We start from the raw sequence: 23,101 nt of genomic DNA, 5'->3' as shown, positions 1-23,101 counted from the left end.
CAGTTACACTTATAGGGTAAATATTAACCAGTTACACTTATAGGTTAAATATTAACCAGTTACACTTATAGGTTAAATATTAACCAGTTACACTTATAGGGTAAATATTAACCAGTTACACTTATAGGTTAAATATTAACCAGTTACACTTATAGGGTAAATATTAACCAGTTACACTTATAGGGTAAATATTAACCAGTTACACTTATAGGGTAAATATGAACCAGTTACACTTATAGGTTAAATATGAACCAGATACACTTATAGGGTAAATATTAACCAGTTACACTTATAGGTTAAATATTAACCAGTTACACTTATAGGGTAAATATTAACCAGTTACACTTATAGGGTAAATATTAACCAGTTACACTTATAGGGTAAATATTAACCAGTTACACTTACAGGTTAGATATCAGCTAATTACACTTATGTGGTAAATATTAACGAGTTATACTAACAGGGTAAATATCAACTATGTACACTGTAAGGTATATACTTTCCACTTATCCTATATTATTTACATGTTTGATATTGATTAAATGAAAGTGTGATGTAAAACTAATAAGAATTTGTAATTGATGCTAGGGTACAGTCAAACAGACTATAAATTTCTCTGAACCCGAGGGTCAGCCGGTCAGTATAGATGTGTGTGGGACCTATCTGGTCATTGGAACTAGCATTGGATTGGTCCGAGTGTATGACCTTTCCAGAAGGTAAGTCAAAGTTCATGGTGTTATTTCTTATTATTATACTTTTATGTAATTTAGTCAAATCTGATTGATCTAGAAGCATTTGAAAAAACATTGTTACCCTCTGAAAATAGAAACCGCACCCTCCGGGGTGCTAATATCTAGCAACAGGTGATGTTATAAGAATTATCACAGGCACACAGGTTGTGCACATACAGTTCATGGAAGACCTGCAATAAAACGGATGCTCTGTTATGATGTCACAATAGAAAGCTTTCTGTCTCATTAATGCTCAGATGGGTTAATGGCCTCAAACCTTAGTGTTTTGCTTTGTTTAACATATATATGTACATCTAATAAATGTTTGGCATTCAGTATTATAAAACAAATAGTGCATGTAGTGGTGGATATCATTGTAAATTTTCACTCTGAGAAACTCATTGTTAATTGAGGTGCAGCTGAGATTGACAATGATTTTCAAGGGTGAAAATTTTTAATGCTACCCTCAACTACATGCACTATTTAAGTATATATTGTATACATATTTTCTAAATGCTTGAAGAAGTGTCATATTTTTTGTACTGAATTTGGTTTGTAGAGAGGCCAAGCCCCATAGTCAGCCCCGGAACCTAGGGGAGATAATCCCAGGATTCGGCTCCATCATCTCCTGTAAATGTAACTGTAATGGAAGTCGAGTCAGTGTTTTGATCAAATCAGTAAGTCAAACCTTACTGTTACTTTAAATGTGCATAAGCTTCACAGCTCAACATCTTAATGGATTAGAAAGTCTGTAGAATCCAGGTGAATTGTGTTGCTGAAAACTTCTCTTTGAATACTGTGGTTTCATCAGTGTTTGGGAGCCATTGAATTCTTTGTATTTTATCCAATACACAGTTTCATTGATGAATAATTTTATGGAAAGCTCTTTCTTTAGGAGCAAACATTGTACTTTGTTGATTATTTGATTTGGTGGCACAACTACAGACACATCAAAAAACGGTATTCTCCAAAAAAAATTACAATCAGAGTAATTAATGTGGGTTGCCTTTAAAAATGTAATATTGTTGTGAATTCTCTTTCAAAATTGGTTTGTTACGATGCCTTTAAAAATTTAATGTTGTTAATTCTCTTTCAAAATTTTTAGACTCAAGGCACCACTGACCCTAAACTGTATTTCTGGGACACGGAGGTGGACCAGGTATCCTATTTTAACTTTGAAACGGGTCGAGGCGAGCAAGATGATTTTCCTCCAGAACAAATTGAGGGTATCGAAGGAGACACCAATGATGCAGAAAGGTTTGTTTGATAAAAAGATGTCATGTGACAGGAATTGAAGAGTAGATATCAAAGCATATATGTTTTGGATAGAGTTTCATAAAGATAAAACTGGTCAGTCCAGTAACTAGAGTAATTATATTTCATAATTTACTCTCCTGAAAACTTGTATAACAAAATATTATTGTTTCATCTTTGTTAATTTTTATTGCACATATGTTAAGTATTTATTTTTTCTTTTTGACTGAGTACCCATTTAGTTGTGATGGAAATGCAGCTTTATTCAATATTCAAACAGTAGAATCTTAATTTGATCAACAGATCACTCTCTTGTGTCTATATATAGTTAAATACACTGATAGCAAAGTGCTATGAAAGTAATTTGTAATTTGTTATTTCCAAGACGTCCATAATATGTTTAAAAGTTCAGGGAATTAAAATCGCTTTGCTGAAAGCATGAATTCATTATTATGCCACACCCACCACCCCCCTTCAAAGAAGAGAACATTGGCTTGCACCTGTCGGTTGGTCGGTCGGTAGACCACATGTTGTCCGCTCAATATCTTGAGAACCATTCACTTGATCATAATGATATTTCATATGTTGGTTGGTTATAAGTAGAAGAGGACCCCTATTGTTTTAAAGGTCAAAGGTCAATCTACTCAGGACATAGGAATATACTGTCCGCTCAATATATTGAGAACCCTTTGCTTGACAGACAATAAACTTGTTTCACTGGTACATCTTCAGGAGAAGATGACGCCTATTGATTTTGAGGTCACAAGGTCAAGGGTCAAACTGGACATTGGAATATACTGTCTGCTCAATATCTTGAGAACCCTTTGCTTGACAGACATCAAACTTACGAGTGCTGTTCGATATGTAATGTGTATTGTACCACAGCGCAATAACGCTTTGCATGATTTCATGGATGACGATACTCTTGAATAGCTCTATTCAATACCTTTCCAACGGGATAAACACGAGCCTTCAGCTCTACATAGTTTTAAACTTATAGTCATTTCAATAGAGCCAGTCGTTGACCACTGTTGTAAAAATGGTTGGGAAACGGGTTGAGAATATTGAAGAAATTAGAGCTTTTATAAAAGTTCACACAAAACTTAGTCATTCATTAATGCATATTTTTACTGAATTGGGGAAATTTATGGGTCTAATAAGGTATCTTATGAGACAGTTCATAGGTGGAGAAAGAAATTTCTGACTGGCACAGAGTCTGTCAAAATCTGGCTGATCTGTGACTAACAGGCAAGGCAAATGTCTCAAAAGTCAGGGAAATAATTGAAAGTGATGGCAGATACATGTACAGTGGAGCCTCGTTAATCCGGACACTTTGGTTCTCAGCAAAATCGTCCGGATAAATGAAGCGTCCGGATAATTGAATCGCATATTTTCTAGCTTTGCATAAGTAGCCAATATGTGCCTATTTTATTGATGCATAGTGAATTAAACACATTCTATCATTGGATTTAACCATTTGCATTAGTAAATAAATTCTGATAATGTTAACATTTACATGTATTTCAAAGCACTAAAATTTAATGTACGTGTTCAGTGTATTTGCCTGTGCTTACATTGTACATACATATGATCCCTAAAAAAATATACAAAACTGTGTACCGTATGCACTAAAACAAATAATTAAGCACTTTATGTAACTATAAGTTATTAAATCATTAGTAACTAACATAATCATTTACATTTCAAACATTTCACCACACTTTTACTTCTTAAAGAGGCCGGTAATTTCCATCTGTCACGGTTCACGGGTTCGGCGGTCTGTTAAAACAATCTTCATCGTCCAAAGTTGATATAAGAATTTCGTGATTATCATGTCAGTTGACAACATTCTTTAACCAAAATTCAATCTGCCAGACTTTATATTTCTTATTCTATAATTATCCAAGACAATATCAGGAAAACAAAATCATTTAAGCTCGTAATATCAAGACCTACTACTGCTTTGATCTAGTCACGCTCACGTATTATTTTCATGATGTGATAATAACGGAACAAAACTCTGGTGAAATTAACATTACAGGTACATACAGAATTTAATTGTCATTTTCCTTAAAATGGTAATTTTCTCACTTCTACGCAGAGTTTAAAATTTCGAAAGCAATAAAGCTTTACAACATCGTATCAAGAATCAATCGTACACAGGTACATTCTAAATGCGCGACATTCTAAACGTTAAAAAATCATACTATATATACATATGCATGAACATACATGTATATTTCACGCCAATCAACAGAATAAAATCCAGAATCTAGAAGTATAATCTACACTCTTTAGATTTGAATAAGCCGATATCAATTTACGAATCAGTACAACTGATACGTGTAGCAGTTAAAAAAATTATCATTACGGCATGATGTTTAATTTATTAATACTATTAGGGTATTGATCAAGACTATAAAATAATATGCTACAGATTTATTTACAAAATTCAACACTACACGCAATAAAGATCTTATGTGCGAAAATTGGCAATACAATGTCTCGATCGGCACGTGATATCTAACGGACTTATCATCACACACCACCTAACTGGAGGGAGGTGTTGACAGGGTACAGGTAATCGCTTCAATTAGACAGTTTGGCTTGTTTTCTTTATAATTTACACCTTGCTAAAATTGTCCGACACAGACCTTCCCTAAACAAAATTACCGTCCGGATTAACGGTACAATTTTCAATGCATTATAACGTTTTGTAGTAAAAAGTGACCGTCCGGATCCGGAACGCGAATTTCCGGATTAATGATGCAAAATAATTTATAAAAATTCCGTTCCCTAGAAAAATCGTCCGGAAGGTGAAGCGTCCGGATTAATGGCATCCGGATTACCGAGGCTCCACTGTACACGATTTGTGATATTGCCAAAGCTGTTGGCATATCGCATCGCGGGTGCATTTCATTTTGAAGTGTATTTTGAAAGTACGAAAGATTTCTGCCAGATGGATACCGCATATATTGACAGATGACCAAAAACACTAAGCAATTGCTCAAAATGTTTCCCAAATTCAGTCAAAGACAATTTGCAAACATTGTTACTGGTGACGAAACATGGGTTCACTATTTCGAATCAGTAAGAAAAATTGGAAACGAAATATGGATAACTAACCACGGTAGAAGGCCTGTAGTAGCTTAAAGAACCATAAGCACAAAGAAGGTTCTTTATTGCATATTCTTCTCATGTGATGTTATAGCCGTACAAATTACGGTGCCGAAGGGCAAAAGTGTTACAGATCAGTATTACCGAGATGTTATACTATAAAAGCTCAAGAAATATTATCATAAACAAAGCCCTGTGTCAGGATTTAGGCATGTTCGTCTACTTCATGATAATGTTCCATCACATACATCTGAGCTTGTGAAGCAAGTTTTGAAGTCGGAGAAGGTTACCGTCTTGCCACACCCACCATACCCACCAGATCTAGCCCCATGCGAGTTTTTCCTTTTTCCAAAGCTTAAAAGTTCTTATCTGGTCATTGTTACAAGTCCCGACAAACCCTTGGCTCAGCCATCAGTCAGTGCCTCAAAGGTCTACCTAAATCAGCGTACTGTGATGCATTTCAGAAATGGATTCAGAGATCGAAATTATGTATTGCAAACTACAGAGAATACTTTAAAGGGATGTGATGTTCATTTCACTATTTGAGTCCAATGCTTTTGAGATATCGTACAATACACATTACATATCGAACAGCCCTCGTACTACACAGGTACATCTTCAGGAGAAGATGACCCCTATTGATTTTGAGGTCACATGGTATAACGTCTGGTTGAACTGGACATAGTAATATATTATCTCTTATATTTTAAGAATTATTTGCTTGATTGACACCAAACTTGGTACACTGGTACAGAATAAGGAGTAGATGACCCCTATTGATTTTTAGGTCATATGGTCAATCCATTCTTGTCATAGGAAGATATTGTCTGCTCAATATTTTGAATTGATGATACTACTATCGATTAAATGATGCGTGTGTATAACCCTTTTCAATTTTGCACCATGGGGGGCATATGTGTTTTACAAACATCTCTTGTGTTATGAGTGTGTTTGCTTAATGACATTTTACTGTACATATGTGTTTTACAAACATCTCTTGTGTTATGAGTGTGTTTGCTTAACCACATTTTACTGTACATATGTGTTTTACAAACATCTCTTGTGTTATGAGTGTGTTTGCTTAACCACATTTTACTGTACATATGTGTTTTACAAACATCTCTTGTGTTATGAGTGTGTTTGCTTAACCACATTTTACTGTACATATGTGTTTTACAAACATCTCTTGTGTTATGAGTGTGTTTGCTTAATCACATTTTACTGTACATATGTGTTTTACAAACATCTCTATGCTATAGTGAATACACTGTTATTTTGTCACTTTTGCTTTGCTTTCAAATTCCGGTATTGATCTCTCAGGGTTGAAGAACTTGCTCCTTCAACACTTGACTTTGACTTTATATTAGTGTTATATTCTTTAGGCTGAATTGATATAAAATACATATATCACTTTCCTAGAAAGAGAAATAGTGTAAAGAAATGGCAGTCTATGAGGTTATTTTGTAGTTGCTGCAAAGAGTACATGAACTTGTGCAAACACTTTAAACAAACATCATGAAACAATTCTAACATGGCAGGCTCAGCTATTGAAAACCTGTCTTCACCAAACAAGCCATTAAGTGTCCACCCAATTTTTATATTAAATCTGAAGAAAAATTTTCATTTAAAAACTTCTAATATTTCTTTGAAATATGAAATAAGATATAAAATGCGAGTACTCAAGTACCAACCTAAGTTATTAGTAACCTATACTTGGTGTGTTTGACAGTTATCCACTTAAACGAGCAATCTCAAGACAACCTAAGTTATTAGTAACCTATACTTGGTATGTTTGACAGTTATCCACTTAAACGAGCAATCTCAAGACAACCTTAGCTGTTAGTAACCTATACTTGGTGTGTTTGACAGTTATCCAGTTAAACGAGCAATCTCAAGACAACCTAAGTTATTAGTAACCTATACTTGGTATGTTTGACAGTTATCCACTTAAACGAGCAATCTCAAGACAACCTTAGCTGTTAGTAACCTATACTTGGTGTGTTTGACAGTTATCCAGTTAAACGAGTAATCTTAAGACAACTTTAGAAGAAATATAAGCAGTATGTTCGCATGTTCAATAATTTTGACTTGTTTGTTTCAGGGGGAAGACCCAGGCTGCTAAAGACATTGCTGGCCGATCGCCGATGACGCACTACTGGGACGCCCATGATCCCAAGCTGGTTGTTTGTGAGGCTAAAATCATGATCGATGCTTTCAACAAGAAGGAAAAGGAGGAGAAGAAGAGTGTGTCTCTGTCCAAAACAATGGACGACGGACCTGTAAGTTTGTAGTGTGTCTCAGTCCAAAACAATGGACCTATAGGTGTGTTGTGTGTCTCTATCCAAAACAATGGACCTATAGGTTTCTTGTGTCTCTATCCAAAACAATGGACAATGGACCTGTAAGTTTTTGTCAGAAATAGAGAGGATTTGGACCATTGAATTTCTCTTAATTTAGTTTGTGCAGATAAATATAATATGTACTCTTGGGAGTGGGCTAAGATAGGTTCTGTCTGCTGCCCAATTCCTTTCACTATTTGTGAATAAAATTATTATAAAACAAACACTTAATGCATTTTAGATGTTGAAAATAATTTTGTGCATGCATGACTTGTTAGATACTAATCATATGATTATGAATTCCTTTAACATCAAGGTTTTTTATGTACATTTGCCTTAGGATTAGATGATATCAGCTTAAACAAACATGCATTGTATATAAATTCATATAATTGCTGATATTGAATAGTACATTTATTGCAAAAATCCCTTGTAACAGACACAAACCTTGGCTTTTTAAATCTAAGTATGTTTTGGGGGAGGTGGAGAGAATCCATTTAAAAGATAAGTTACAAATGTGGAGAGTAGATAATGACTGCTATGAATGAAACGCTTGATTCTTGACAGGTGGAGGTAATGATTGTATCGCTGTTCAGCACACCAGAGAACGGAATCTTGATACAGGACAGCTTTCCTCTCCCCGATCAGTTCCAGACACTGCTCGGTATCGAGGTCCCCTATCACTACTTTGTCAAGAAGGTCTGTATATAAATAGATTCAATTGTTCACATACATACTACAATAACATAAAAATGAGGTTTGTACTTTACAGTAAGTTTAGAGAGTGTGTTCAGGCATTATCATAGTGTAAACAATGTTTGAAGCAGAGAGTAGGAACAGAAGTTTGAAATTATTTACAGGTGTACCAAATGATGGAATGGAATAGTTCATGTATTTTGTGATTTTAAAGGTCAATTAAAGCTAAAAAAACCCACCTCAAAATCTTTGACTCTAAGGACTATCCAAATTAAATGGCTTATATAATATGTCATGGGTCAGAACAAACCCTTAATATAGCGCAGCAGAATTTACTATCAAAAGACAATTAAACAATTAATAGGATTTATTTACAATTAATGATTGAAAGAAAGTTGTTGCAATAGCAAAATATTAACTTACGGAAGTTGAACAATGAATCCCCAAACAGAATCTACACACACAAAATATTATCAGCAGCCTCTGATTTGGGTACTACATCACTAACATCCTTCCATTCCCCCCTCTCGTCTGACACTATGTACAGTACTGTAGTGTGTCACCATGTGCGTGGTTAACTTACGGAAGTTGAACAATAAATCCCCAAACAGAATCTACACACACAAATAATAATCCAAAATCATTGTTCCCAATATAATAAACCAGAGTGCATAAAAAATATCGAAACCGAGCCTTTTAGAATTATCTAGGTGACAGGTCTCACAATAATTATAAACATCATAGAACACTCCAGGTCAACCCAGTGCAAATAGTATTATACATGTACACAACAAATATTTAAAACAAGTGCTGATGTATTGATGCTACTGAGATCTAGATCCAAGATTTTCACTTGACACACGTGATGATTTTAGTCTGAGAACACGAGTGATGATGATGGCGACATTCCACGGACAGAGTCATCATCCCCCAGAATGGTGGCTCGCAGGACCATGAGGGACTTTGTAGGGCTGGAGGATAGTGACAAAAATACCAAAGATGCCATGCTTAACTTCAGCTACTATCTGACTATTGGCAACATGGACGAAGCCTTCAAATCTATCAAGCTCATCAAAAGGTGTGCATCGAAAATGTATTAAGAGATACCATACTCATCCCAATGCAGTATCAAATTTGCTGCAATTTGTGCTGTCATACTCGACATTTTGAGCAATGCATAATTGTGTTGTATGTTAAACTTGCATATGTCTTACGAAAAAGAATTTTTTTTGGTATATATTAATGTTAATCAAGATTTGCACATACATAGGCATGATCTTTTATGACAGTGAGTCTGTGTGGGAAAACATGGCAAAGATGTGTGTGAAAAGTCGGCGTTTGGATGTGGCCAGTGTCTGTTTGGGCAACATGGGCCATGCCCGTGGAGCCCGGGCCCTCAGGGAGGCCATGAAGGAGCCGGAACTTGACGCCAAAGTAGCTGTCTTAGCCATGCAGTTAGGGCTAAAGGTACAGTGTAAATTTATGTGTTAGCCATGGAGTTAGTGCTAAAGGTACAGTGTAAATGTGTTAGCCATGCAGTTAGGGCTAAAGGTACAGTGTAAATGTGTTAGCCATGCAGTTAGTGCTAAAGGTACGGTGTAAATGTGTTAGCCATGTAGTTAGGACTAAAGGTAGTGTAAATGTGTTAGCCATGCAGTTAGTGCTAAAGGTATGGTGTAAATGTGTTAGCCATGTAGTTAGGACTAAAGGTACATTGTAAATGTGTTAGCCATGTAGTTAGGGCTTACGGTACGGTGTAAATCTGCTAGCCATGCAGTTAGGACTATAGGTACAGTGTAAATGTGTTAGCCATGTAGTTAGGGCTAAAGGTACAGTGTAAATGTGTTAACCATGTAGTTAGGGCTAAAGGTACAGTGTAAATGTGTTAGCCATGTAGTTAGGGCTAAAGGTACAGTGTAAATGTACAATGTGTACGGAACAATGTACATGCATTCTGGATATGTTTATTTAAGAAATAATTTTTTTTTTTGACATCTTCACTGGGATATGAAGTTGGATGATTATATCAAATCCTGTAAAGACTGAGATGATTCTCAGTAGTTTGATCACGAACTGCCCACCTTATAGCCCACTGCAGTTTCTCCACCTTATAGCCCACTGAAGTTTCCCCACCTTATAGCCCACTGCAGTTTCCCCACCTTACAGCCCACTGAAGTTTCCCCACCTTATAGCCCACTGCAGTTTCCCCACCTTATAGCCCACTGCAGTTTCCCCACCTTATAGCCCACGAAAGTTTCCCCCACCTTATAGCCCACGAAAGTTTCCACACCTTATAGCCCACGAAAGTTTCCCTACGTTATAGCCCACGGAAGTTTCCCCTCCTTATAGTCCAAGGAAGTTTCTGATCTGATTTTTGGCAAACTTTCAGAAATAATAACTTAAATAAAGACCAGGTTTTGAGATTAAATGTAAAAAGGTCAAGGTCATAGGTAGGGAAATTGAGTGTAGTTGATGTCCAGTTTCAAAAATTATGAATTCCTTGTGTGTAAGACTTCGGGTGTAATTGATGTCCAGTATCAGTTACAAATATACACTCTGGAGAGGGGTCTTGCACTAAGATTTGAGTTTTTAATTTTGAAAGTCAAAGAACAAGGACATTGTAATGTAATATAGAAATCTGCCTTGTTGTGAGGGGGTACCCTGATTTGTATAGCCCTTGTTGTGAGGGGGTACCCTGATTTGTATAGTCCTTGTTTTGGGGGAATACTCTACTCTGTGTAGTCCTTGTTTAATATATGTACATAAGCTGAACTGACCAAACACGGTGTCTATGTATCTCCTGTAGGAAGATGCAGAACGATTACTAAAGAACTGTAAGAGATATGACCTGCTGAATGAATTCTACCAGTCTGTTGGAGAATGGAAGAAAGCCCTGGAAACTGCAGAGATGTATGATCGTATCCATCTGAGGACCACATATTATAATTTTGCCAAGCATTTAGAAATGAAGGGGGATTACTCCGAGGCTATTCCTAAGTGAGTATTGATTTAGACAAAAATCTCCTAGCATTGTGTTGAATTGAGTGTAACATCAAATTATTAAATCATATACCGGTATTGATTTCAGTTACGAGAAGTCGGATACACATCGATTTGAGGTCCCTAGGATGCTGTTTGATGAACCTGAAGCTTTAGAACATTATATCAGTTTACACAAAGACAAGTAAGTTTAGATTTAGGAATAACTTTAGAAAGTGTGGATAGTAGTTCATGTCATCTTCTTTCACATGTTAATGGGTTGCAAGTTACATTTGTAGTTAATTGTCAAGAAATCAAAAGAAAGTGACTAAATCTCATGGGACTTTTGCCAAAGCATACACTTTGATTTTTACATGTCCATTTCCTGTGTGTGTACTTGATTTCATAGTCTTGATCATCAATAAAAATTGATGTTCAGTAAAATTTGATGAAACCACAGTATATAAGATAACTCCATTGTATCATTATCAGGGCATTACACAAATGGTGGGCCCAGTACATGTATATAAGATAACTCTATTGTATCATTATCAGGGCATTACACAAATGGTGGGCCCAGGACATGTATATAAGATAACTCTATTGTATCATTATCTGGGCATTACACAAATGGTGGGCCCAGGACATGTATATAAGATAACTCTATTGTATCATTATCAGGGCATTACACAAATGGTGGGCCCAGGACATGTATATAAGATAACTCTATTGTATCATTATCTGGGCATTACACAAATGGTGGGCCCAGGACATGTATATAAGATAACTCTATTGTATCATTATCTGGGCATTACACAAATGGTGGGCCCAGGACATGTATATAAGATAACTCTATTGTATCATTATCTGGGCATTACACAAATGGTGGGCCCAGGACATGTATATAAGATAACTCTATTGTATCATTATCTGGGCATTACACAAATGGTGGGCCCAGGACATGTATATAAGATAACTCTATTGTATCATTATCAGGGCATTACACAAATGGTGGGCCCAGGACATGTATATAAGATAACTCTATTGTATCATTATCAGGGCATTACACAAATGGTGGGCCCAGGACATGTATATAAGATAACTCTATTGTATCATTATCTGGGCATTACACAAATGGTGGGCCCAGGACATGTATATAAGATAACTCTATTGTATCATTATCAGGGCATTACACAAATGGTGGGCCCAGGACATGTATATAAGATAACTCTATTGTATCATTATCTGGGCATTACACAAATGGTGGGCCCAGGACATGTATATAAGATAACTCTATTGTATCATTATCTGGGCATTACACAAATGGTGGGCCCAGTACATGTACAGTATATAAGATAGCGTATCATTATCAGGGCATTACACAAATGGTGGGCCCAGTACATGGAGAGTACTGGAGACATGGAGACCGCCCTACAGTATTACGAGAACGCCCAGGATTACCTGTCCCTAGTCAGAGTCTACTGTTATTGTGGTCAGATGGACAAGGTCAGTATTACCTAGTCAGAGTCTACTGTTATTGTGGTCAGATGGACAAGGTCAGTATTACCTAGTCAGAGTCTACTGTTACTGTGGTCAGATGGACAAGGTCAGTATTACCTAGTCAGAGTCTACTGTTATTGTGGTCAGATGGACAAGGTCAGTATTACCTAGTCAGAGTCTACTGTTACTGTGATCAGATGGACAAGGTCAGTATTACCTAGTCAGAGTCTACTGTTATTGTGGTCAGATGGACAAGGTCAGTATTACCTAGTCAGAGTCTACTGTTACTGTGGTCAGATGGACAAGGTCTGTATTATATTCATTGCTTGTTAAAGTGAAAGTTTCCAGGGTTAGATTCAGGATTGTGTATAGCTGTGAAACTCGGTAACTAATTAATATTCATAGTCTTAATGAAATTACAATGATTTTGATTGGCTGAAAAATTTGTTTGATTATTGCATCAAAGACTTCATGTTGTGTATTGATATGTTGTATGAATTTGGAAACAAATAAATTTATTATCATTATTAATTTTTTTTTTTGGATGAAGGTACCGTATATACTCGCCCAGAAGTCGGTCCGCCTATAAGTCGGTTGTATAGTTTTTAGGTTATTTTGGAGGGAATTGCCATTGACCCATTTATAAGTCGGTCTCACTTTTTTCAAGAATCGTTTGACAATTTCAAATCAGTGCTATAATGTTTTTACCTGTGTTTCAAATAATATTTTGAGAAATGCACCGATATTTGATATTTTTCCCCAACAAATCAATTTCATATCAATACTCTTATGTATTTATCCATGTTCCAATAATGTTTTGGGATATGACATCGATATTTCACTTTTTCTTAACAAATTAAACAGTCGGTATTTTGTTTACTTCGTCCATGTTTTTGTAGTTTAAATAATACTAGGCTATACATTACGCCATCCAGAAAAATACTAATCTTCTTAGGACACTCCTATAAGTCGGACATAGAGTTTTGGACCAAAATTTAACTCTTAAAAATCCGACTTATAGGCGAGTATATACGGTATACCACAAAAAACAACAACAACAAAACGGAAACTTTGCATCATGTGCTATGCGCAATGATGCAGTTTTCCGTCTTCTTTTTTCGTGGTATACCTCCATCCAACGAAAAAATAATAAATTCATTCCTTAAATCTTTTGTTTTTCAGGCCTCAGAGATTTGTAACAACACAGGTGACCGTGCAGCTTGTTATCACCTGGGACGTCAGTACGAGAACCAGGATCAAATTAAGGAGGCGATACACTTCTTCACCCGGGCTCAGGCTTACTTCAATGCCATCAGGCTCTGCAAAGTAAGTATTATCAATGTTTAATAAGTGTATCATACACTTCTTCACCCGGGCTCAGAATACTTCAGTGCCATCAGGCTCTTCAAAGTAAGCATTATCAAAGTTTAAGTGTATCAGAAACATCTTGTATAATGAATTGAGGTTTGTTAGATCTGACATGAAATAGTTTTGAATTAGTTTATACACACATGTATAAGCTTGTTTACACCTGTATTATATACTTTGTTTTACTAGGAGCACGGTATGGAGGATCAGTTGATGAACTTAGCTCTGATGGGACGACCAGAGGACATGATAGAGGCAGCTCGTTATTATGAACAGAAACCAGGAGCCCAGGACAAAGCTGTTATGTTGTATCACAAGGTTTGTCAATCATAAATACTATAAAAGATATGTCAGGCTTGATGTCTTAGTTTATTTTTAGAAAATCGTAACAAACATACTTTTTAAACAAATTCCCTTTTTTTTAATTCCAGGCAGGTAACTTTTCCAAAGCCTTGGATCTGTCCTTCCGAGCTCGACAGTTTGGAGCCCTGCAGCTCATTTCAGGTGAGCTGGATGAGCGAGCTGATCCTGAGCTACTGAAACGATGCGGAGATTTCTTCATGGAGAATGGCCAGTACGACAAAGCTGTAGACTTACTGGCTATTGGTAGAAAGGTGGGAGGACTTAAGTTGTCAATCATAAATGTAGACATTTTTCAGTCTAGTGCATGTAGGTTTTGATGAAATTCTGATTCTTCAAAAGTACACTCTTACGAAACAAAAAAATTTGTTTGTTTTATCACATAGTACCTTTTGTTCCAAATGTGTATGTGACTGAAGTTTACTTTGTGTAGTTAAGCAATCCATGTTTTCTTGCATTGATGTATTTACACAAAATTGTGAACTTTACATTCTAAACTAACAATCACATTTCAATATTTGGTACAGTACTGGGAGGCATTAAAGATCTGCATGGACCAGACCGTGGAGATCAACGAGGATTTAGCAGAGAAACTGACACCAAGTAAAGATGACGCTGGAATTGACACGATGGAGAGGGTCAAAATCCTGGAGGCCATTGCAGAAGTTTGCATGCATCAGGGAGAGTATCATTTAGCCACAAAGAAATTCACTCAGGCTGGAAATAAAATCAAGGTCAGATTCACAGGCTTAGAATTTTAATCTTTTCATTGCAAAGGAAAAAGAGTTCTGATGACCCATTCCTGAAAATAATTTCTTTGAATACTGAATGCCAACTTTTTGCATGTTAGAAATATTCAGATTAAAGATTTGGAAGCAATCCTTTTCCCCAATATTTGTCTCAATGAATCAATCATTTTATTTATGCATGTAATGTATTTAGTTAGATGACTTGGAAATACTACTGATCATGAATGTGTTACTATTACCAGTTCATGAAGAAAGATTGGTGTGTAGCATGGTGCCCTTCTTATATTAACAAAAGAAGCATGTTAAACTGGATAAAGTAAAATTCTGAGAAGATACTGTCTAGGTATATAGTAAACAAAGTTGAAAAACTTGTCGTTACAGGCAATGAAGGCCCTGTTGAAGTCTGGCGATACAGAGAAGATTTGTTTCTTTGCTAACGTCTCCAGACAGAAGGAGATTTACATTATGGCTGCCAACTATTTGCAGTCATTAGACTGGCGTAAAGACCCCGAGATTATGAAAAACATCATAGGATTCTATACCAAAGGGAGAGCACTGGATTCCTTGGCAGGCTTCTATGATGCTTGTGCACAGGTAGGATTTTTACAGTGTTGTGTGACTGTCTCTTTGAATATTTATGTAAAACAGATGGTCACACACAAAAATAAGACATTTTATCCATGTTTCATGTGTAAACATTCAATATGCTGGATGGTCAGTGGTGGACATAAATGTATGAATACATGAACTTTCAGGTGGAGATTGACGAGTACCAGGACTATGATAAGGCATTGCGAGCTCTTGGGGAGGCATATAAATGTCTCACTAAAGCTAAAATGAATGATGAAATGTTACTGGAGGAAAGATTAGCTCAGTTAAAAAACAAGATGGCTCTTATCAAGAAGTTTGTCACTGCCAGAAGGTACGGTTTCTCATTATTGTTTGAGACTGCATGTGTTTGTAAGGTTGATCAGTACTATTTTCAAGCTGATTTATCTTTCAAATTGATAAAAATCACATATGAAAAATTTAAACGAAGTGAGATATGTCTTTCTCATGATGACCATTGTGAGGCTGACATCTGAGGCAGTGGTGGGAGATTTTTCCATCTTACACTGCTGTGATGTCATCAATTGGGAAGTCATATACATGTATTTTCTATGATGTATGTCACATGGTGAAAAAAATTAGCATTTTTTCTTCAAATCTTGTTATTTGATATAGCTTTTGGGGGACAGCATTGGGTTTTTCAGTTTACACGTAATTGTAAAACATTTTCGGGTATGATCTTAATGTCCATTTAGTTTTGGCATATTTTTCAGTTCAAACACGGATTTTGGTAATTTTTAGTTTTCTCAAAGCTACAAAATTTATATACTAAACTGGGGATATCTTGTGTGAAAAATAATCATTCATTATATATTCGAGTGGGATAGTGAAATTCTACGATGGGACTGAGACTTGACAATCTCATGCTAGACCGTAAATCTTGTCCCTTTGATGGAATTTCACAATCCCACACTTATTATAACGAGTTATTCCATTATTCTTTCGTAAACCAGGGCATTTGAGGAGAATCCAGAGGAAGGGATTAAGCAGTGTCAGATTCTGTTAGAGGAGCCAGATTTAGAGTCGGGCGTACGTGTCGGGGATGTGTATGGGGTCATGATAGAGTATTACGCTCGCAGGGACAGATGGAAAGCTGTACGTATCCTAAACTCTTTTATTTATTTTCGGTTTATGTAGGGTAGAACGTGTGTTTGGATTACATATACAATGAAGTACAATATATTTTGCGAACTGGAATTGATAGATTTTGTGAGAATGAATTTCATAAAGTTTACTTAATGCTGGGGAATCTCAGTGTTGTAAACTGAAAGTATTTATTTGATATTCACTGTACCAGTGTGTGTATGATATTGTATTTGTGATTTTTCCTTCTGAACAGGCTCATGCTGCAATAGAAGAAATGAAGAGTAGAGTTTCCAATGTTAACATAGGTTATTACGTGAATATGAGAACTGTAGAAGCCGTATACCGTGCTTTGGACATTCCTATGGGTGACATGAGTAGAGGGAAGATGAATGGAGTGATGGATGAAGAAGATGGAGAGATTGTAGAAGAGGAGGTGGATAATATCTATGGACATGATGAAGTTTGATGTCCAGGGAATACAGTGTGTCCATTCCATCAGTTTTCTGTGATACTCCAATTTTGTTGTAATACAGTTCTGTTTTTGTTGCTATGACAACTGGTCTAATAATAGTTAGCTTTACAAACACTTTTGACTATTTAATAGAATCTTTTCTTTTTAATACTTATATTTTCAGATCTGTTTTCCTACAATATTTTTTAAAAATGTACTGATATCTGAAGATTATTTATGATAAATTAAAACTTTTCATGGAAACTTGAAATGTAGGAATTTGGAATTTAATTATTAGATTAATTATTTGTGATAAATAATGCCACTCCTTATGTTTGACTACATGTCTATAATTGATTGTTTAAATGAGAACAAAGCCCACCTTTTTTTATAATGTTTATTATTGCAGTCATGCACTGTCTGATCACTTGCAATGTTTTTGAAATGTTGATAGAATTAACAGAATTATTTTGGGTGTAATAAATGTTCAGCTCCCCCCTTAAAAGAAACACCTTTACAATGCTTTCTTTAGGATTTATTCATAGAAATCATGTAGGAGCTGGAAGATATTTTATTCTGTTTAAAGATGTTTTTGGGATGAAGAATTTCAGAATCATACTCGTTTAAATTTCTGGTGGTTGTGTTTTTGGTTGTGTCTTTGTCATGTGATTCATTTCTTTGTCATGTGATTTATTTCTTTGTCATGTGATTTGTCATGTGATTCATTTCTTTGTCATGTGATTTGGACAATATTTTATACAGCTACTGCCTTTTGTTTTGTTTTATACACAATATTATTTTCTTCAATTTGTTGGGTATATTTTCACAATTTATTTGCATTACAAAGAATCTTTCAAGACATTGTGCACCATTAATTATGATCTTTAAAATTTGCCCAGAATGAAAGGGGCATGAATATGATTTTCGATCATTTGAAAGTAAACCCCCCCAACCCCCCCAACCCCCCCCCCCCACACACACACACACAACCCCCCCCCCCCCTTTTTGGTTATAGAAATAAGGATCTTTCATTAATAAGTGGATTAAAGATATTTCTTTACAAAATGCATCATATTTACATGACCATAAAAGTGGACTCCCAAAATCATGTTTGTTAAGACATTGTTTATATCCAGAGAGAGATGAATTTCATACAACTGTAAACAAATGCTTGTTATCAGCCAACAAACGTCGCGCAGAGGGAAAAACTCCAGGATATCTTAAAAGTGTCTCAAAACATTCAACATTTCAAAATAGATTAATGATAAATCAATATATTGTGCATATTCAGAGAAAAAAAGAACTGAAAATTTCTTTTAGAAAATATTTTTTTATCGAAGGTGTCAACTTTGACACCATGTGGATAGTTTAGTTGCATAACATGTAAACATATATGGGGCTTCAGTTGAAAATTGAAAAGTTTAGATGTATCAAATATTACTTTACATCAGTTTTTGAAATTTTGGTTTTCAAGTACATGTATTGTCAATTCTTTATTAAATATCTTGAGTTGTGGTTTTTAAAAACCAAAATCATGTCCATGCCTCTTTCAGGGCAACAGGCAAGCTATTTTGCCAAAAATATTTGTATCATAATAAAAAAAAATTGCACTTTTTGCTAGATATATTAGCCTAAAATTACAAGCCAAGCCTAGCGATTCTCAGTACTTACAGTACTTTGATTGCTAGATATATTAGCCTAAAATTCAATATGAATTACTCTCATCTTTTTTTTTAATTTATTTTTTTTTGCAAAGAAAATGTCCCAAGTATGAATCACACTTTGATTAAGTTTTTTTTTAAAACTATCAGCAAGTTTGTTGTTTATTTTTAGATGTAGCAACATGCAAACAACTAGGTGCAGAACCTTAGGACCTGTAGGATTAGGAAATTGGTTCCTCCCAGAGAGCCACAGTTCTAAAGCTAGTAAACCAAAATTTAATAGGGAATTCAAAACTGATAGTTTTGTTTGCATAAATGCAAAATAGCATCCGCCCCCTACCCCCCCCCTACCCCCCCCCCCCCCCCCTTACCCCCCCCCCCTATTTGTGTCCGGAGCCCTCTACTCTCTAATTAAGGAGGAAGATGGTGAGACGGAGGTGAATTTACCAGAAGTGATAATGAAAATGTCCCTCCTCTGGCATTGTGTACTGATTCATTGTCGTCTAAAGTGTTATAATACTTATCTTTTTGCTGCTTTTTCCCATAGAGTGCAAGGAAATCAATTCTGCAAGTGACACATTGGCTTAATTTAAATACTGAAATTTTCATTCCAGGTTTTAATGGAAATGTTCATCATTTCATTTTGTATGTATATGCATTTTATGTTTTATTTATTTAAAAACTTTTTCTATGTAGCTACATGTAGGTTGTTAAATTTCAGTTTATTGAACATGTCAATATCTTTGTTGCTGTTGTGAAAAATGTGTAGATTAATGGCTCCATAACGGTTTGTTGGTGTGAATACAAGTCTCCTATCGTTTTGATGCTGATCATGTGACCTGTGACATCAGATCATATGGTCATGTGATATATGTAAGGCTGTATCATATTATGAAGTGATGTGATTTAGTTCTTGTATCAATCTGGTGCCGTCCTTTTTCTTATTGATTGTACTGGGAATAATCTCATGTATACATGCAGAAATAAAAATTGTAAAGTGAATCCTTTAGATCTACTTATCTGTATAATTTTACTGCCTGTGGGCCATATTTTAATATGCATAATTAATTTTTTGATATAAAGAAAAGGTGTAAAATTTGAGATACAGAAAACGATTTCTCTCTCTTTCATCAGGTTTGTAAACTATTCAGTTACAATGGGTGTGCTTTATTTGTTCACACTGTTGTGCACTCAGTGTAGTCGATTTACATCTAATAATGAAGTGCGATTTGGTGTAGTGTAGTATATTTAATATGGACATTCAGCAGCTGAGGAGATCCTCTTTGAAGAGTTAACAATTTTAATGCAAATAAAGTACAAAATAAATTATTACTACAATTTAGGATTTTGTTTTACAAAAATGAATTTTAATTTACATTTATAAATACCTACATACATCTAAAAAAAAATACCAGAACATTCTCAAATTTTTTGTTGATTTTTTTTGGTGCCGAAATTGTTTTTGATGATTGTATGAAACATCATTCATTTTCATTCTTTTAAATACATTTTAACTCTTATAAATGACTATATACAGTACACTGGAATTGTCGTCTTAGATACTTTACAGCAAACAAAATATGGAGAGAGAAATCTGCAAATTTTTTCAGCCATGTTCAGTTTTTCTGTGCATTTACCAAAACGTGCCCTGCACAGGATGTATATGGTGTACACCAAAAAATGTACACTTTTGCACTTAATTACGGAAAGGTGTACACTTTGTGGTCAGTGTAGACAAATCAAGTGTACCCTCTATTTACTTAAGTCTCTCTGTCCTGGCATTTCGTGTTTGTGGGGTTTTTTCACTGTAAGGAAAGCAGATATTGATTTGGGTCTCCAGCTGTCTATAACACCTTGGTCTCGGGATGATGTACAAAGTACCATTTGAATTTTAACAATGAAATTTCACATGAAGAGTCCATTACTATTGTTTTGAGGTTCAAATTTCACCATTTCTCTGGAACACTTCCAAGTCTTAGCAGCAAAACTTGCACATGAAGAGTCGATCTCGCAAGGCTTTTTGAGTCCAAAGGTCAAGGTCACAATTATAATGAGAATTGATATCACAATTAGGAATTAATCTTCAAATGAAGTTTGTCTCCTAAAACGATTTCTATTGGGGTCAAATGGTCAATGTCTCCTAATTATATTCAGAAATATTTCAAATATTATTTGAACTTCAGCAATGCAACTTCACATGATGAGGTAAAGATAATCTACTGTTTTGAATTCAAAAGGTCATGGTCACATTTATAGTAAGAAATAGTTTCTTGATGATAAAGTATCTTACAAATGCTGACCATACAATTTTTAGGTCATGGTCACCAGTCATGTTACTTATTTTTAGCTCACCTGAGCTTTTCTGATCGCCTGTTGTCCATCGTCTGTCTGTAAACTTTTTAGATTTTCGACTTCTTCTCCAGAACCACTGGGCCAATTTCAAACAAACTTGGTCAAAAGCATCCTTGGGTGAAGGGCTTTCAAGTTTTTTCAAATGAAGGGCCATGTCTCTTTCAAAGGGGAGATAATCACAAAAATAGGGTGGGGTCATTTAAAAATCTTCTCGAGAACCACTGAGCCAGAAAAGCTGAGATTTACATGAAAGCTTCCTGACATAGTGCAGATTCAAGTTTGTTCAAATCATGGCCCCCGGGGGTATGATGGGGCCACAATAGGGGATCAGAGTTTTACATACAAATATAGGTGGAAAATCTTCTGAAAAATCACTGGGCCAGAAAAGTTTACATTCACATGAAAGGTTCCTGACCTAGTCCAGATTCAATTTTGAAAAAACCATGCCCCCCGGGAGTGGGTTGGAGTCCAATAGGGATCAAAGTTTTACATGCATATAGGAAAAATCTTTGAATATGAGCCCAGGTGAGCAATGTGGCCCATGGGCCTCTTGTTTAACTGGTCTTCGGACAATATCTCGTACTGCAATGAATTAAAAAAAACCAACAACACAAATTTGCTTCTTGTTTCGAAATTAAAGTGAGTGATGGGTTACAAAAGCATCAAAGATCGAGTATTTTAACAATCCATACAAGCTGACTCTTGTTAAATTCTATTTTTTCCCACTTATCTATTTTTATTTATTCTTTTGGCTAGCATCGATTTAGATATAAGTTTATAGTAGTCTTAACAGCTGAGTATCCTTTGTGCACCACCGATCGATGATTTCATTTGAACTGCACAAATATTGTTCGTGTAGCGGTCAGCCGGGTTCAATCGCCGGTAGCCAGATAGCTCAGTTGGTAGAGCACCTGACTAGAGAATTCAGGGGGCCCAGGTTGGAATCCCGTTCTGGTCCGTTGCATTTTCTCCCTTCCTGTTACATTTGGTGCCATGACCAGCCCCTGGAACTGAAAATTGAAGAAGGGAGTCAAAAATGTAACGGGAACCAGTTTGACTATGGCCACAAAGTGTACCAAGTCTGCCCAATAGGGCTGTGCGGTGCACCGCGATTCATACCATTCGATTCGATGCACCGATTACAAATTCCGGATTTCGGTTCGGTTTGGTTTAGATTTTACTTACACCAAAACAACAAATATGGCATTCGAGTGATGTTGAAAACATGTGGGTTTTTTATGCAACAGAGATATAAATCACTACTGTGTTGAGAGTTAGCATTTTCACCACTCAGATACCAAAAGAATATGGTCCGTAAGATCATTGCAGTTTATCTTTGCATGACATATAGCTTTTCTGTCAGTGGTGGAGTGAAATCAACATCGTAGGTAATGACACAGATTTGTCAGTTAATATGAGAGAAGTAAATCAATAAAGGAGAGATTTTCAAAGACTCAATTGATTTCCAGTCAACTCGTACCCTGACCGACTCGTACCCAGGTCAACTCGTACCTCATAGGTCAACTCGTACCCAAAAGGCAAAAGTCATCTCGTACCCAAGAATCTGCCCATAATGCAATATATCTATGCGCATATAAGTGACATATCGCTTAGGTACGAGTTGTCATCAATTGAAGAGGAGGAGTCAACACGTAACCAGATTCTTGGGTACGAGTTGACTTTTACCTTTTGGGTACGAGTTGACCTATTGGGTACGAGTTGACCTGGGTACGAGTCGGTCAGGGTACGAGTTGACTTGACTCCACTCAATTGATAGAATTGTTGAATTTTTGCTTATCAATGAAAACAATATCATATACATTTTAGATTCACTTTAGATTTATTTAAT

At 35.8% G+C, this 23,101-nt stretch overlaps 1 protein-coding gene across 2 annotated transcripts in view; it reads left to right on the top strand.

The window, feature by feature from the left end:
* LOC125670247 (intraflagellar transport protein 140 homolog) overlaps window positions 1-19,902 on the top strand; it is a 34,305-nt gene extending 14,403 nt beyond the window's left edge. For both annotated transcript variants that reach the window (XM_048905324.2, XM_056163782.1), the window contains 18 exons: window positions 589-716; window positions 1,291-1,408; window positions 1,837-1,988; window positions 7,204-7,381; window positions 8,009-8,140; window positions 9,013-9,215; window positions 9,427-9,604; window positions 10,944-11,134; window positions 11,226-11,321; window positions 12,490-12,622; window positions 13,799-13,942; window positions 14,174-14,302; window positions 14,416-14,598; window positions 14,872-15,078; window positions 15,475-15,687; window positions 15,849-16,015; window positions 16,656-16,797; window positions 17,042-19,902. In XM_048905324.2, the coding sequence (XP_048761281.2) occupies window positions 589-716; window positions 1,291-1,408; window positions 1,837-1,988; window positions 7,204-7,381; window positions 8,009-8,140; window positions 9,013-9,215; window positions 9,427-9,604; window positions 10,944-11,134; window positions 11,226-11,321; window positions 12,490-12,622; window positions 13,799-13,942; window positions 14,174-14,302; window positions 14,416-14,598; window positions 14,872-15,078; window positions 15,475-15,687; window positions 15,849-16,015; window positions 16,656-16,797; window positions 17,042-17,254 (2,907 nt within the window). In that variant the 3' untranslated portion in view covers window positions 17,255-19,902. The remainder of the gene's footprint in view (window positions 1-588; window positions 717-1,290; window positions 1,409-1,836; window positions 1,989-7,203; window positions 7,382-8,008; window positions 8,141-9,012; window positions 9,216-9,426; window positions 9,605-10,943; window positions 11,135-11,225; window positions 11,322-12,489; window positions 12,623-13,798; window positions 13,943-14,173; window positions 14,303-14,415; window positions 14,599-14,871; window positions 15,079-15,474; window positions 15,688-15,848; window positions 16,016-16,655; window positions 16,798-17,041) is intronic.
* Window positions 19,903-23,101: the final 3,199 nt, after the last annotated feature.

This window comes from Ostrea edulis, chromosome 4 (genome assembly GCF_947568905.1).
Source record: "Ostrea edulis chromosome 4, xbOstEdul1.1, whole genome shotgun sequence".
Taxonomy (NCBI): domain Eukaryota; kingdom Metazoa; phylum Mollusca; class Bivalvia; order Ostreida; family Ostreidae; genus Ostrea; species Ostrea edulis.
Note: the sequence above shows the minus strand (reverse complement) of the source record. Positions and strands in the feature narration are given on the sequence as shown.